The sequence below is a fragment of the Acomys minous genome (genome assembly GCF_964271855.1).
Source record: "Acomys minous genome assembly, chromosome: 6".
NCBI classification, from domain to species: domain Eukaryota; kingdom Metazoa; phylum Chordata; class Mammalia; order Rodentia; family Muridae; genus Acomys; species Acomys minous.
The window spans coordinates 69,364,246-69,380,277 of NC_140487.1; the positions used below are offsets into that span (position 1 = coordinate 69,364,246).

Here is a 16,032-nt window from a genome sequence, read left to right on the forward strand (position 1 = left end):
CTGTGTTAGCTCCTCCTCCTGCCCCGTGTGAGTTCCTGTCCTGACTTCCCTTAGTCATGGACCATGATGTGGAACTGTTAGGTGAAAGAAACACTTTGCTCTGCAGGTTGCTTTGGTCCTGACGTTTCATCCTAGAGGTAGAAATCCCCACTAAGATACTATCCGAAGAAAGTTTTGCGGCACAACGTTAGGGCCTCTTATGCCAATTAGGGGGAGGCTGTTTTCCTTTCTCAACAAAGTACTCTGAGGGGATTTCTCTGTGCACAAAAGTCTGTGAAGTCTTTTCTGTGTGGTGACATAAGCCAGGCTGGAAGGGCTCATAAGGGTGTGTGTGTGTGTGTGTGTGTGTGTGTGTGTGTGTGTGTGTGTGTGTGTGAAGGGGGGCATGACTGGCTCTTTTCACTTAAAAACAAAACAGAACAAACACAGCTCCTCCTGGTTTTTCTGACTGTTCTGTAAAACCCCCAGCTGAGCTGAGGCAGGAGTGTCAACTCTCACTGCTCCAAATGTCAAATATACAGTTCTGTCTGACATTGTAAACTTGTTTTGGGGACAAAGGTATCATTGGCATGGTTAGCCTTCCTTTTTAAAAAGCTGTATGTATTTTACATGTGTGAGTGTTTGCCTGCAGGTGTGTATGTGCACCGTGTGTGTGTTTGGCGCCTATGGAGGACAAAGCTTCAGCTCACTTGGAATTGGAGTTATAAATGGTTATGAGCCACCACATGGGTCATGGGAACTAAACCAAATGCCCTGTAAGAGCAGCCAGTGCTGTTAACCGTGGAGCCATCTCTCTAGGCCCTGTGTAGTCTTTCTTATTGTTAGTTTTAAATCTCCCTTTGGTAAGCCTGTCCCTTGGGTAGACTTAAAAAATATTTAGAATGACAATCTTTTTATTTTTTTAATTTTATATATTTTTGTTTTTGTTTTTCAAGACAGTCTTTCTCTGTGTAGGCTTGGCTGTTCTGGACTTGCTTTGTAGATCAGGCTGGCCTAGAACTCACAGAAATCCACCTGCCTCTGCCTCCCTGAGTGCTGGGATTACAGGCATGCGCCACTGTATCCAGCTCTTTAATCAGCCAACCAATCATTCAATCAATTTATTAATTTAATTTTGAGATTGGAGCCTCATAGGCCAGTCTCAAACTTGGCCACATCCAGGAAGATTCTAGGATTGCAGAGGTACCGCACTTTGAAAATAGGTGCTCTTAACCTGTTTCTGCTGGTGGTGGCCCCGGCCTTTGCTCTTTAGTTAACCACCCCTCACGTGGCTGAAGGCTGTGGAGGTAGCTCAAAGGGCAAGGTGCTGACCTTACTTGAGTTTGATTCCCCATACCCCACATTAAAGATTAAAAACGAAAACAAAACAAACTAGATGTGGTGTCACATGTTTGTAATCCCAACACTGAGGAAGCAGAGGCAGGCAGATTCTGAACACTACCTGGACAGCCAGCCTAGCTTATGAGATGAACTATAGGCCAGTCAGAAACCCCATCTAAAAGACAAAACAAAACAACCAACCACGTGGATGGCTTCTGAAAACAACACCCAAGGCTGATCCCTATATTGTTTTTCTTTTGTAATTTATTTATTTATTTTTTGGGTTTTCAAGACAGGGTTTCTCTGTGTAGCCTTGACTATCCTGGACTCACTTTGTAGTCCAGCCTGGCCTCGAACTCACAGCGATCCACCTGCCTCTGTCTCCTGAGTGCTGGAATTAAAGGCGTGCGCCACCATGCCCAGCTTGTAATTTATTTTTTTTTCTCGTTATTTTTAACTATTTTTTAATTCTACATGTATGAGTGTATTGTCTGCGTGTGTGTGTGTGTGTGTGTGTGTGTGTGTGTGCGCGCGCGTGCTTGGAGCTGGTGGAGTTCAGAAAAGGGGCCTGGATCCTATGGAGTTGGAATTGCAGAGAGTTGTTGGTCACCGTGTAGGTGCTGGGATTAGAACCCTGGTCCACCAGAAGAGCGGTCAATGCTCCTGACCACTGAGCCACCGCACCAGCCCCCACTTCTTGTAGATTCTATATTGTTTCATGTTTCTGAAGTCAGCTCATTTCTATAGTTGCAGTGCTTTTGTTAAATATAGTATGCTTTCTCCATTTAATTAAACTTTATTTTCTTGTATATGTATGAGTGTGTTTTGCCTGCATGCATGTCCATGCCTTGTGCCCTCAGAGGTCAGAACAAGGCATCAGGTCTCCTGGGATGGGGTTATAGGTGTTGTTACAGACAGTTGTGGGCCTTCATGTGGGTATTTGGAATTGAACTCTGGTCCCCTGCAAGAGCAGTTAAGTGTTTTTAATTGCAAAGCCAACTGGCCAGCCCTCTCCACTGCATCTTAAAGGTCTTTTTAGATAAGTGACCTTCCAGGTTTTTACATGATGATGATGATGGTGATGGTGATGATGATTATCATTTTTTTGTTTTTGTTTTTGTTTTTTTGTCTGTTTGTTTTGAGACGTCCCTGGCTGGCCACACTGGCCTCTAACTCTCAGAGATCTCTGTGCCTCTGTGTATTGAATGCTGGCATTAAAGGTGTGAGACACCACGCCCAGCTGGTAAATTTCAATATTGCATTTACAAAGTGTGTCTAGAATACACTAAATTCTCTTTTTCTGTCTCCGTGGTTTTGGACATTGTTGCATTTATTTACGTGTCTTGTTGAGCGTGCATGCCTGCCCATGTGCACATGCCTAATGTGCGTGTAGAAGTCAGAAGGCACTTGCAGGAGTTGGTTCTCTCCTTTCTCCATGCGTATCCTGGGGATGGCATTTGGGTTCTTAGGCAGGAGCCATCACGTGCTGAGCCATCCTGCCTGTCTCCTGCCTGCTTTCTTATGTTAGGAAATTGCTATTTAACCATTTCTTTGCTGGTGAAAGCAGCACTTTCCCCCTGTTCCCCCCACCCCACCCCTTATCTCTTTGAAGATTCTAAAACAAAACCTAAAAGCTGTCTTCCCAGACTGTTCTGTAGAAGGTGACTTAACTCCATGTGATTTTTTTGTCCTGGTTGTGCTGGTGATTTTCCTCAGCAGGTTTCATCACAAGCTGTATTCTTTTGTGTGTCTGTGTGTGTGCGCGCATGTGCACATTTGAGGAAGGAAATTGTTTTTGTTTTTGGCTTAGCTCTACCTTCCTGCCTTTCCCCTCACCTTTCTCTGTAGGCTCTTTTCTCTTCCTGCTGGTGTCTGGCTCTTCAGATTCATGTGGAACTGGTGTGTGGGTCAGGGCAGCAGTCACAGGAGAGTATACAGACTCTCTGGTTTGCATTTTAACCATCACTACTGTGTGTCCGGGGCAGAATGAGTTCCCAGTGTGTAAAATTACTTACCTCTTAGGGGTCTTAAAAGGGGGGAAGATGCCAGGAGTTCCTTGTGACCTGTCTTCCTCCCCTCAGAGTGCTTTAGCATTGTCCTCATTGGGTGATGACACCCTGGCCTGTGGTCCTCTGGCTTACTACGTGCTACAAGAATACTTAGCTTGTAGCTGAGCAGGGCCGTACTTCAGCTCCGTTATGACACGGGGGACCACCTCTTGGATTCCTGCTTTGTGGTTAGAGCATAGAAGAAATGTCACAGCACTTTTTGCCGGGTTTATTTTTTTCTCCCTTGCACAGACTACTCTGGAGAAACTGGAAGGAGAGTTACAGGAAGCCAACCAGAACCAACAGGCTTTGAAGAAGAGCTTTCTGGAACTGACAGAACTCAAGTACCTCCTCAAGAAAACCCAGGACTTTTTTGAGGTGTTTTTGTGCGGTGGAATTACTAAAGGGCCCTTTCCTCAGAGTCCCACGTTTCTATTTGGAAAACTGGCCTGGTCTGGACTAAGAATAAAATGCTTTGTTTCTTGCCCCAGGGCCAGGCTATCAGTCCAAGGGAGTAATCCCGATGGAGTAGCCGTGATCCTGGTTCAATTGAACGCAAATTCTCAGGCCTTCAATCCCCGTACTTGGGAGGCAGAGGCAGGCCTATAGGTCAAGTTCCAGGCCAGCCAGGGTGACATAAAGAGACCCTGTCGCAATTAAGAAAACAAAAGTATGGCCTAAGAGAGGGAGAATCTGAGCAAGGGAGCATGGGGTTTGCGCAGACTTAGGGGTGGGGGTGGGGTGGGAAGGTTGGGGCAGGGGTTGTCCTAACAAGGATTCTCTGCTTGCTCATTTCTGTTGACATTTGTGGAAGAGCAAAGCTTCCTTAGAAACAGAGCAAACCCTGAGGTCCGGGGCCTTCTAAGTTATCCTGTGTCTGATGACAGTGCTGGTGTTTTTGTCTTTCAGACAGAAACCAACTTAGCTGAAGATTTCTTTGTTGAAGACACTTCTGGTCTCTTGGAGTTAAGAACCATACCTGCATTCATGGCTGGAAAGTTGGGGTGAGGATAGCTTCACACCCTAAGAATTGGGTGTGGATAGGTGCAGGGGTCCTTCGCTTGATGCCTGGTTTGTGATCAACCTTCCCGATTGATGAATCACTGAGTGAAGCACACCTGGGTGTGGGACAGCCTGTGTGTGAATACAAGGCTTCCACACAGAGACACACTTACAGGAGTAATCCACGCGGCCAGCAAGGGAGGGAGGGCCCCTTGATCTTGATTATATTCATGTCTTCAGCTTGGAGAATGTTTGTGTATATGGCTCCCGTGAGGGACGGACATGGCTCATTAGTTATATGTCACTCTTTCCTGGGTGGTAGATATGTTTTTTTTTTCCCCTTATGTTTGATAAAATACATTTGGAGTTTTCAAATGTCATTATAAATGACAGAATTGCGCAGGCAAATCAATCCTAAGTACATGGTAGTAATATGACATGATGTGTGATACTCCTGAAAATATGTGGCAGTTCAAGACGAGATTGTACTCAGTGTTTATCTGAGATTGGTAAAGTTTAAAATATTTATGAACACTGTGGCTGGAGGTCCCTGATTTTTTATTCAGTACATATTTCACAGCCTATTGAAACTTGAAATGCAGCCGGGTGTGTTGGCACACACACACACACACACACACACACACACACACACACACACACCTTTAGTCCCATCACTCAGGAGGCAGGGGCAGGTGGATCTCTATGAGTTCAAGGACAGCTTGGTCTATATAGTGAGCTCTATGACAGCCAGGACTATATAGAGAAACCCTGTTTTTAAAAAACCAGCCGGGCGTGATAGCACGTGCCTTTAATCCCAGCACTCGGGAGGCAGAGGCAGGCGGATCGCTGTGAGTTCAAGGCCAGCCTGGTCTACAAAGTGAGTCCAGGACAGCCAAGGCTACATAGAGAAACCCTGTCTTGAAAAACCAAAAAACCAAAAACAAAAACAAAAAAACAAACCAAAAATTGAAATGGAAAGAAGATAATGTTTATATAAATATTTTACCTGAAAGTAATGCAAGATTAATATCATCTAAAGTAATAAATCTTTAGGTTGAAAAGCTACAGTTTGAAAACCAAGGCTGGGCGTGGTGGTACGCTCCTTTAATCCCAGCACTCGGGAGGCAGAGGCAGGCGGACCTATGAGTTCGAGGCCAGCCTGGTCCACAAAGCGAGTCCAGGACAGCCAGGACTACAAGAGAAACTTTGTCTCAAAACCCCCCCCAAAAAAACCAAAAACCAAAAAACAAAAACAAAAACCAAACAACAACCAAACAAACAAAAACTCCCAAAAGAAAGAAAACCATGCCAGAAGTAGTTTAGGCAGTTATCTAAGAACCATAGTACAGGGCATCAATGTGCCTTTCTTTATTTAGGTTTTTTGAGACAGGGTTTCTCTGTGTAGCCTTGGCTGTCCTGGACTCACTTTGTAGACCAGGCTGCCCTTGAACTCACAGAGATGCACCTGCCTCTGCCTCCCGAGTGCTGGCAATGTGTGTTTCTTACTACATTACTTTTTTAAAAATAAAAATTTAACACTTGGGAGGCAGAAACAGGTAGATCTCTGTGAGTTCAAGGCCAGCCTGGTCTATAAAGTGAATCTAGGACAGCCAGGGCTGTTACACAGAGAAACCCTGTCTCAAAAAACCTTAAAAAAAAATTAAAAATTAAAAATTAAAAATCTATAGCGATTATTGGCCATTTACAGACATTGGCTACAACACCATTGGAATGGTCTATCATCTATAATATGATACGTATACTACATAATACACACATATATATACATATATAATATATACAGTATATAATGTTATATACAGGAGAGATAGAATTGCCGTGACTATGACAAGGAATATCAAAGAAAACAGGCACTCTGACTGTATGCGGGCCGGTTGGAGCTGGGATGTGTGTGGCTTTGTGAGCGGATCCCGTGTCTCCCCCACAGGCCCTCGCCTCACTGATGTGTCTTCTTCCCGCTGCCTAGGTTCACGGCTGGTGTGATAAACAGGGAGAGGATGGCTTCCTTCGAGAGGCTGCTGTGGAGAGTCTGCCGGGGAAATGTGTACTTGAAGTTTAGTGAAATGGACACACTTCTGGAGGATCCTGTGACGGTGGGTGCCTCAGGCCTCCAGGAAGGGCCCTGTGAGCTTCCTGGAGTCCATAGCACTAACTGCCTCTCTATAACCTCTGTTTCCTCCCCTGCTCCTCTCTTGTCTCTTTTCCTTTTCTCCTTAGTTCACCCTCCATTTTAAGTTTAATACATTTGAAAGGTCTATCTAAGGACCAGTTATTCTTAACACATCACAATTGGTCCAGTCAGCCAGCTGTGTAGGTATCTTGTTTCTAGGTACTTGCTATCCTAGTACCGTGTGGGGCCGAATCTGTTTTCATCACAGTGGTACCCAGAGCTGTTCGGAGTCTGTTTCTCCAGCTTCAGTGCGCCCATAAGTTGAAGAGTCACCTGGGATCTAGCCAGGCTAGGGTGGAGCATGGAGCCCAAGGGTCCTCACTTCTTATGGCCTCTCAGATGATGTTAATAAGGTAGATAGATGCTTGCTGCTTACTGTCCACGGGCGTCACTGAAGGCTACGCGGTGGTTGTTGTTAAGTCTGTAAGCTAATTGCTTCGTCCACCCTCCCAATTAATACTTAAGCCCACCTGTCCTTTCACCCCTGGTAGCCGAAAGCCTGTAATATTCCAGATGAGAGGCTAAAAGAATTAATCTTAAGTTTCAACTGATTAAAAACAGTCACAGTTAAAATAGAATAGAAAATAAGAAAAAAAAAAAAAGCACATATATTCAGCTGGCGAGGAGATGGCTAGGGTTCTCTCCGGATAAGGCTTATCCATTGTATCTGTGATGTCCTGACCCCAAGGTGAGAAAGTCAAGCTCATAATTTGTAATAATGGGGGACTGTGTTCGTGTTCTCTCCTGTGAATAATTAAAGAAATAAGAAGTACACAGCACACTCTCCAGTACACCAGCATACTTTACCTATCTTTGTGTATTGCTTTTCTCTAACCAAGGCAGTTTGAATTTTATTTTATTTATTTTATCTTTTGATTTTTTCAAGATTTTAGCCCTAACTGTCCTGGAACTCACTCTGTAGAGCACACTGGCTTCAAAACTCAGAGACCTGCCTGCCTCTGCCTCCCAAGTGCAGTTATAATTTTATGTGGAAATGATTTTTCTACTCTTTTTTTCACTTAAAACGATAAGAAATTTCTACCCATAATCCTGTGCATCCTATACATCCTATATTCATTTTCAAATTGCCCATGTAGCATAGACAGGCCTTGAACCTCTGGTCTTCCTGCCTGTAGTGTCCAAGTGCTAAGATCACAGGAATTGTCCACCATGCCCAGTTTCTAAAGTTATTTTAAATTGTGACATTGAATTGTCACTTTACAATTAAGGCTTGGCATGTAGTCGTCATGGTGGGAGAGAATATTTATAAAGGGACTATTTGGAGAAAGACAATCGCAGACACAGAGGGCCAACCAGCAGGTGCCAGGAAGTCAGAACAGATCCCTGCTTCTAGCAGATCTGGAGACCAGATGACCTCAAAGATTCAGAGGAAAGCCCAGGAAGCTTCTGTGGGCGGAGGATGTTTGGAAATAGTGTAAAGCAGGTGGTTCCAGAAATCCAGGAACACCCTAACCTGGTCCTATGAGCAGCTGCCAAGGGGATCATGTGTACACATAGTGATGCGACCCTCAGGATGTCTCTCTGGATGTTTGTTTCCCGTTACCCTCCCTATGTCTCTGTGCTCCAAGACCTTTTGGTGGTGGTTATTTTAAGGCAGTGTATCCCCAGGCCGGCTTTAAGTCAGGACCACCTTCCTCATCATCTCAGTCCTGGGGTTATGTATGTGGGTTTTCGCTTCTTTTTTTTTTTTTTTTTTTTTTTTTTTTTTTGGTTTTTTGAGACAAGGTTTCTCTGTGTAGCTTTGCCTGTCCTGGACTAACTTTGTAGACCAGGCTGGCCTTGAACTCACAGCGATCCGCCTGCCTCTGCCTCCCGAGTGCTGGGATTAAAGGCGTGTGCCACCACCGCCCGGCGGGTTTTCGCTTCTTAATGAATTAGTTCATTAAGGATCCGAAGAAGGCAGGCTTGCTGGCTTAAAGGGTATGTGACATTTTCATGACATTCCCTGGGCCTGACAAGTGGCTTCTCTCTGAGGCGGCACCTACTTCTGGGGCCCTGAGTGCTAGGTGATGAGCTCATTGGATTGTAACCATCAGCGGCATGTTTTATAATTTTTCCTTACCTTCTCAAGTGAAAAACAGCAACAACAAACAGTTCATAGTTGGGTCTTTACAAATAACTTTTGCTTTTGCAGTGCTGAGAACTGAACCCAGGGACTTTGCACAGGCTAGGCAGGCTCTCAGCCACCGAGCTATACCCCTAGTCTGAGGTGGCTTTTGCTTTGTTTTGTTTTTGTCTTCTTGTTCTTTCTTTTGAGACAGGGTCTCACTACTTAGCCCTGACTGGTCTGAAACTTTTACGTGCCTCAGGAGTGCTGGGATTAAAGGTGTGTGCCACCACACCCAGCCTAGGCAGTACGTGTTCTTAAGGGCACCTAGTCAGTACCTGGGTGAGTCAAAACTTAGTCACAGCTTTCCCTTTGTTAAGTATCAAACAGACTTATCTGTGACATGCAGATGTTGACTGCTGCTTTGGATGCTACTGCTGGTTTGAGCCTTGGACCATGCTAGCCTCTCTTGGAGATGTTTTCTTAGGTGTGAGCACTGCTCTTCCCTATGGGGGGGCGGGTGAGAGCAGAATTCAACACCCAGCTGTGGCCTCTTCGATTAGCAACACAACAGCTGTGGCCTCCTCGATTAACAGCACAACAGCTGTTACTTCGGGGCCTTCAGATTTTCAGTTTATGCTCTGCTAGGTGTAGGTCAGTGGTAGATATAGGCACAGAGCGTCCATCCCCAACCCTGGGAAAGAAGGAAACGAAGGAAGGAAAATAATCTTTTTCTCCCCTGATATTCCAGAAAGAAGAAATGAAAAAGAACATATTCATCATATTTTACCAAGGAGAACAGCTCAGGTTGAAAATCAAGAAGATCTGTGACGGGTGAGAGACTGTCACTCTTGGTCACGGTGATCGGGGTTGGGTAAAGAGCTGTGCCGTACAGAGTGCACGGGACTGGGCCCTCTTTGAAGTCAACTCAGGCTTTAGAATAACTTTCTGAAGCTCATTTAAAATGATGCTGAAAATGCAACCGACTTTCAGTGGTGTGTGAGCGTATGAAGGGGGAGAAGGCATCTAGCTGGACACAGAGGTAGCAACGTGGAGACACAACCTACTTCGGGCCATGCCTGGCTCTGCTCTTGCTACTACCCAGTGGGCAGACTCAGGCTGAGTGAAGTTGTAGGGCACTTGCCTGACAGGCTAGAGGTCTTGGGTTTGATTCACTGGCACCAAAAAAAAAAAAAAAAAAAAAAGAGTCCATAGAAAAGGAGAGAGCAGTCACCATGGCCCAGCCGTGTCTGTAGAACAACTTTGGTTTTACTTGTGGTTGTGTGTGTATGTTGTCCTGGGGATTGAACCTAGGACCTCACTCACGCTAGGAAAGCACCCTCCCTTGAAGGATGACCCCAGGCTGGCCTAGAATTCACTCTGTAGAAGCTTTGAGCTTGTCACCCTCCTGACTCATCACCCTTCTAAGTGCTGGGACGATGGGCATGGGGCACTGTGAATCATTTTCTGAGGACAACACAGGAGGCTAGCTTAGCAAAGGCTTGCCTGCTTTAGCCGTTTCAGCTGGCGATAGCCTCATAGGAAAGGGACAGGTAGAAGCTCTTCTGTAGTAACTCAACGTGCGTCCTTTGGTATATGTTAAACACAGGTTTCGTGCTACTATCTACCCCTGCCCGGAACCTGCAGCCGAGCGCAAGGAGATGCTGGCCAATGTCAACGTGAGGCTGGAAGACTTAGTCACTGTGAGTGAGGGCTCCAGGCCATGAGCTGATGGGGGCCTCTGCCCTTTCCTTATGAATCTGTCCCCTGGCCCCTGCCTGGAATGTTTGCTTTGCAATTCTGGTTGGAGCTGCGGTAGATTGCACAACTAGAAAGCAATGTTCGATGGGCTGGGGCTGACAATTCTGCATGTCTGTCACATGCTGCTCGGCGAAGAATGGACCACAGCCCTAGTTTACCTCCAGGCAGCCGCCCGTAGCTAATGAAAGGAGCCCTTTATGACCAGCCTTTTCCTGATGAGTCTGTAACCAGCAAACCGAGTGGAGCAACCAGTTTGCCCATACTGAATTGTTATGCTGATTAACGACTGTGGAAACAGCTGGTTTTTCCATGTGAGAAACCCATGCATCCCAGATACTTTTCCTTGGAAAGGTCTGTTGTCACCACCCCTAGGGACACGGAGTGAGTCTGACTAGAACACTCTTGAGTGGTAGCAGCATGGAACCTGGTCACTGGAGTCGCTGGGCCTCCATCTGATGGTATATTCTGTATCAGGGCTGGCAGTCCCTTGGAAATTTCCACACCACAGGCTTGCTCTGCAGCCTGCTCTATCCAGTGTTGTACTTAGTGGCCCCAGGTGGCTGCTGAACTGTTGAAACGGGGCTAGTGACACAGGGACTGAATTTTAATTGCTAGTTAAACTTCCTACACACACACACACACACACACACACACACACACATACACACACACACACACACACACACACACACACACACACACGGTACACATGCATATGTACACATATGTAGAAGCCAGAGGACAATTTCAATTTCAGATATTATCTTCAAGGGTGCTATTTACCTTCTTTGAGACAGGGTCCTGGATTTTACCAGTGCTCACCACTTACGTAGGCTGACTGACCAACAAGCCTCAGGGCCCCTCCTACCTCTACCTCCTAAGCATTGGATTACTAGCATAGACCGCAGTGCGAGGCACTTTTAAGCGGCTTGTAGAATTGGACTCACGTTGCCATGCTTGTAAGGCAAGCGCTTTTCTGAGTCATTGTCCCAGACTATTGGATTTTTATTAAATTTAAATTCGCAAAGTTACATGTGGCTACTGGATAGGCCAGGGCAGTTGAAATCCTCGGTGTATGGGTGTAGAAACTGGGTTTTGTTTATTCATTTTAGAGACTGGGTCTTGCTATGCAGCCCTATCTGGGCTGCTATTTAGTTCATAATCCAGGCTTGCCTTTACTCATGTCAATCCTCCTGCTTCTGCCCCAGTGCTGGGCTTACAGGTCTATGGCAAGCACACCTGGCACACGGGTCTTGAAAGCTTTTTGCCTGGCAGGCACTTTTACTGCCCCGGAATATCTGTGTTTAATTTATTTAATTGCCTCTATCCCTTTTTAGCCACCGTCCCAGCAACTGTTTCCCTCAGGTGATTCCCTTTATGAAAATGCTCTGTGATGGGCCTCGGGAAGGCGTCATGGAAGAAGTGGGCAGTTGTGTTCAGGGATCTGATTGGCCAGCTTCTCCCCCTCTGTTCAGTCATGGCCAAGGATGAACTTCTCCCCAATATCTGGCAGCTCCTTTTGGCAGTGAGGAATCTTTTAAACAAACCGAGGGAGCAGACATGTGTCGTTACAGGCTCAAGTGACTGGCTGACCGGGAGGGCCTTTCCTGGAGCCTATTCTCAGGATTGTACAATTCAATCCTGCCTGTGAGCAGGGTTTTTTTTTTTTTTTAGTTACATTTGTGTGTGTGTGTGTGCATGCACATGTGTCTGTGCATGTGCGTGTGTAGGCACATGTGTTATGGCATGTGGAGGTCAGAGGAAAACTTGTAAAAGTAGATTCTTTCCACCATGTAGGTTCTGGGAATCAAACTCAGGAAGTCAGGCTAGGCGGGGAGCGCCTTTATACCCTGAGCCATCTCTCTGGCTTGCAGGTGTTTCTTTCCTGGAGACTGCACTGTGTTCTTGTTAGGGTGACTATTGCTGTAAAGTTTGTGAAGGTGTGCTGTAAAGTTGTGCCAAGGTGGTCTTGTCTCCTGGTGATCCTCAGGCCAGGCTGCATGACACTTTTAAGTGACCCTTCAGGACACATGTGCAGGCCTGTGTAGTATTGGTCTCACATTTATGATAAGTCTTTTGTGGTATGCTGTAACAGCCTTATGAATGGCTACTGAAAAAGCTGACTGTTTTATTTGTCAAAACATGAAATCTAATTCCATCAAATGAATTTTTTAAAAAGTGTTTATCTTATTTATTTATTATGTATATATGCAGTGTACACCTGCATGCCAGAAGAGGGCACCAGATCTCATTCTAGATGGTGGTGAGCCCCTACATGGTTGGTGGGAATTGAACTCAGGACCTCTGGAAGAGCAGATAGTGCTCTTAACTGCTGAGCCATCTCTCCAGCCCCTATCAAATGAATTTTATGAGTGCCAGATTGTCACTCATGAGCCCACATAACATTTATTGGAGAGATTATTAAGTGGACTGTTTGGTCTGGTTTGGAGACCTTGGAGCAAATGACCACAGATTGGGTAGGTCCAAGTAATAGATGTTGCTTCACACACACACACACACACACACACACACACACACACACACACACACACACACACACCCCGTTCTTTCTGGAGGCCAGAGGTCCAAAATCAGGTGCCACCTGGGCAGAGCTCTTGCTGAGGAGGCTGAGGGAGGAACCTTCTTGTTATTCCCAGTGTCTGGTGGCCACTGGCAACCTGATGCCCTTGGCTAGTGGACAGGTCTTTCCCATCACTGCCATGGTGCCCAGGGTATACTTGTTGTGTGCCCTGATCGCTTGATCCGGGGTCACTTTGATCCAGGATGGCTTCATCTTAACTCGACACACAGCTCAACCCAGAGCAACAGCATGAGGAGAGGAGAGAAAGGATGATGCTCTTTGTCTGTAGGTTCTAGCCTTGGGGAGGGGAGGGGCAGGGGAAGCCGCTGCAGCAGGCGGACCCCCATTTTTTGCCATTGTGTCAAATACCCCCCCCCCCAATGAATGTTCATTTCTTTTTTTCTGGTCTTGGTTTTTTAATCCAGGTCATTACCCAAACAGAGTCTCACCGACAGCGCCTGCTGCAGGAGGCAGCTGCCAACTGGCACTCCTGGGTCATCAAAGTACAGAAGATGAAGGCCGTCTACCACGTCCTGAACATGTGCAACATCGACGTCACCCAGCAGTGCATCATTGCTGAGATCTGGTTCCCGGTAGCGGACACCAGGTACATCAAGAAGGCCTTGGAGCAAGGCATGGTGAGTGGCAAGGGCAGCTGGGAGGCAAAGCACATCTGGCCTCTGCTGTTGTTGTTAAAATTACAAGTATTATCTGTAGGCCTGGCTAGCAATGAATCAAGACACAGGCACTTGGTATATATATATGTATATGTATATATAATTTATTTATTTTTAAATTTTTTTATTGTATGTGTATTGGTGTTTTGCCTGCATGTATGTCTGTGTGAGGGTGTCATATCTTGGAGTCACAGACAGTTGTGAGCCACCATATGGGTGCTGGGAATTGAACCTGGGTTCTTTGGAAGAGCAGTCAATGCTCTTAACTGCTGAGCCATCTCTCCAGCCTCTCACTTGTTATATTTTAAGATAGCCTTAGTTAACCTGGGGTAGGGCAGATATCAATCCTCTAAACTACCTCCCATAGTGGGGTAGACATGGGCTCCCTGTCTGAATCCCATGCCATCTGCTTCCAATAACTTCTATCAAGCTACCTCCCATCCATAATCCCATATACTTGCTCATGTTCTTCATCTGTGCTGGATTCTCCATCCACGCCAGCCATGTGCTTCTCCTCCACCTAACCCATGGCAGCCTTCCTCCCTTCACTTTAGGTCTCCTTCTCCTGGTGGCGGTGTCCTTCTTCCCAGAATTCCTCTCTCTCTAAGCCCCACCTATCTCCTTTGCCCTGACCAGGTGGGATGGCTTTTTATTAAGCAAAAGGTTGGTCAGAGACAGTAAACACTAATTAGCATCAAAATATTACATCAGACCATCCCCCAACACTCTGCAGCCCCTGTTTGTCCTCTTCTGGGGTTGCGAACTTCACAAGTGGTTTGTGGTAGGATTGTCTCTATCTTGAACCTTCATTATATTAAAAAAAAAAAAGTCGGGCTGGAGAGATGGCTCAATGGTTAAGAGCATTGTCTGCTCTTCCAGAGGTCCTGAGTTCAATCCCCAGCAACCACATGGTGGCTCACAACCATCTATACTGGGATCTGATGCCCTCTTCTGGCATGCAGGTGTACATGCAGATAGAGCACTTACATACATAAAATAAATAAATCTTAAAAAAAAAAAATCAAATCAGCATTCCACATATTCTGCCTAGTCTCAAAGTCTCCATGTAGCCGAGGATGACCTTGAACTTCTGACTCCAGGCGTGCATTACTATACCTGATTTATACAGTGCTGGCGATTGAACCCAGGGCTTAGAGCGTGCTAGGCAAGCACTCAGCTGTCTGAGCTGTGTCCCCAGCCTTTTTACCTTCAATTTATAACTCAGTGCAAAGGCACAGAAGGGAAACGTCCTTCTTTTTATCCAGCAATTGAAAACTTGGCACCATTCCTTTGATCTTCAAAGAGTACATGTTGGGTGCTCATGAACTGCCACTCTGCCAGCTGTGGTCATACGCATTACAATATGACCATAGGTGCTGCCTGTCACCTTATAGAGGCACAGGGTGGCTGGAGAGACAAAAACAAGCAAGCTTATGTTCTAAGGGCTCAAAGGTGCAGATGGTCCAACATGCCAGCCACGGACAGCACTGAGCGCACGCGTGGTGTTTAGTTACTAACCCCTCATTCGTGAGTGAAATGTTCACCGGGCACAGTGCATGCAGAGTCACCTGAGTAGACACAGCCCCGCCCCAGTAAACCTCCTAGAAAGATAGATGGCAATGCATGTGGCCCTGAGTATGCGTGCTCAGGAGGAACTGGTTCTAAACCCCTGCTGTCCTCATGGATGAAAGAGTGAGGCCCAGCCCAAAGAGTGCCCGAGGGCAGACACTTGGTAGTGGGCAGGTGAGAATGACAGTAATACCATCCAAGCCCAGGCAGGAAGATGCCTCATGTCATGCAAGGCCACATGAGTGACCAGGGTAGGCCACAAGTGGGAAGAGTGAGTCTCTGTGGTGACAAGAGGGTGGACTGACTGGTTCCTGCCGGAGAATGTGGTACACTCGCTTGGGTTGTTGCACGGGGTGTCAGGGTGGTGAACCCCATTGGGTTGAGGACTAGGTAGAGGAAAGCTGGTCTGACTGACAGGGAACTATCTGCGTGATGGAAAGATTTCTACTAGGCACGTGGGGCTCATGGCGGAGGGGACACAAGCAAGCCTCGGAGGAGGGGCCAATGAGAGCGGCTTCTGCTGATGGCCCTGGGAATACTGTGAGGTAAAGCTTCCAGGCTGAGAGCGCTGAAGACAGAGCTCACAGCGGAAATGGCCAACGTGGTGGGAGCTGTCCACATTTCTGCTTAGGGAAACTGAGGCACAGAGAACAATTAGTAAATCAGAGGCAGGACCTCAGAGCATAGGGTTTTTTTTTTTTTTTTGTCACCCTCAAGCTGCAATTCCCAAACTATACAGAGAGGCTTTTTTGTTTGTTTGTTTGTTTGTTTTTGTTTTTGAGTTTTCCTGTGTAACAGCCCTGGCTTTCCTGGAA

General features: G+C 46.3%; 1 protein-coding gene across 2 annotated transcripts in view; it reads left to right on the top strand.

The window, feature by feature from the left end:
• Positions 1-16,032, top strand: part of ATP6V0A4 (ATPase H+ transporting V0 subunit a4) — a 79,534-nt gene that overhangs the window by 31,924 nt on the left and 31,578 nt on the right. For both annotated transcript variants that reach the window (XM_084787614.1, XM_084787615.1), the window contains exons 5-10: positions 3,621-3,746; positions 4,278-4,372; positions 6,358-6,484; positions 9,381-9,463; positions 10,239-10,332; positions 13,397-13,609. In XM_084787614.1, the coding sequence (XP_084643740.1) occupies positions 3,621-3,746; positions 4,278-4,372; positions 6,358-6,484; positions 9,381-9,463; positions 10,239-10,332; positions 13,397-13,609 (738 nt within the window). The remainder of the gene's footprint in view (positions 1-3,620; positions 3,747-4,277; positions 4,373-6,357; positions 6,485-9,380; positions 9,464-10,238; positions 10,333-13,396; positions 13,610-16,032) is intronic.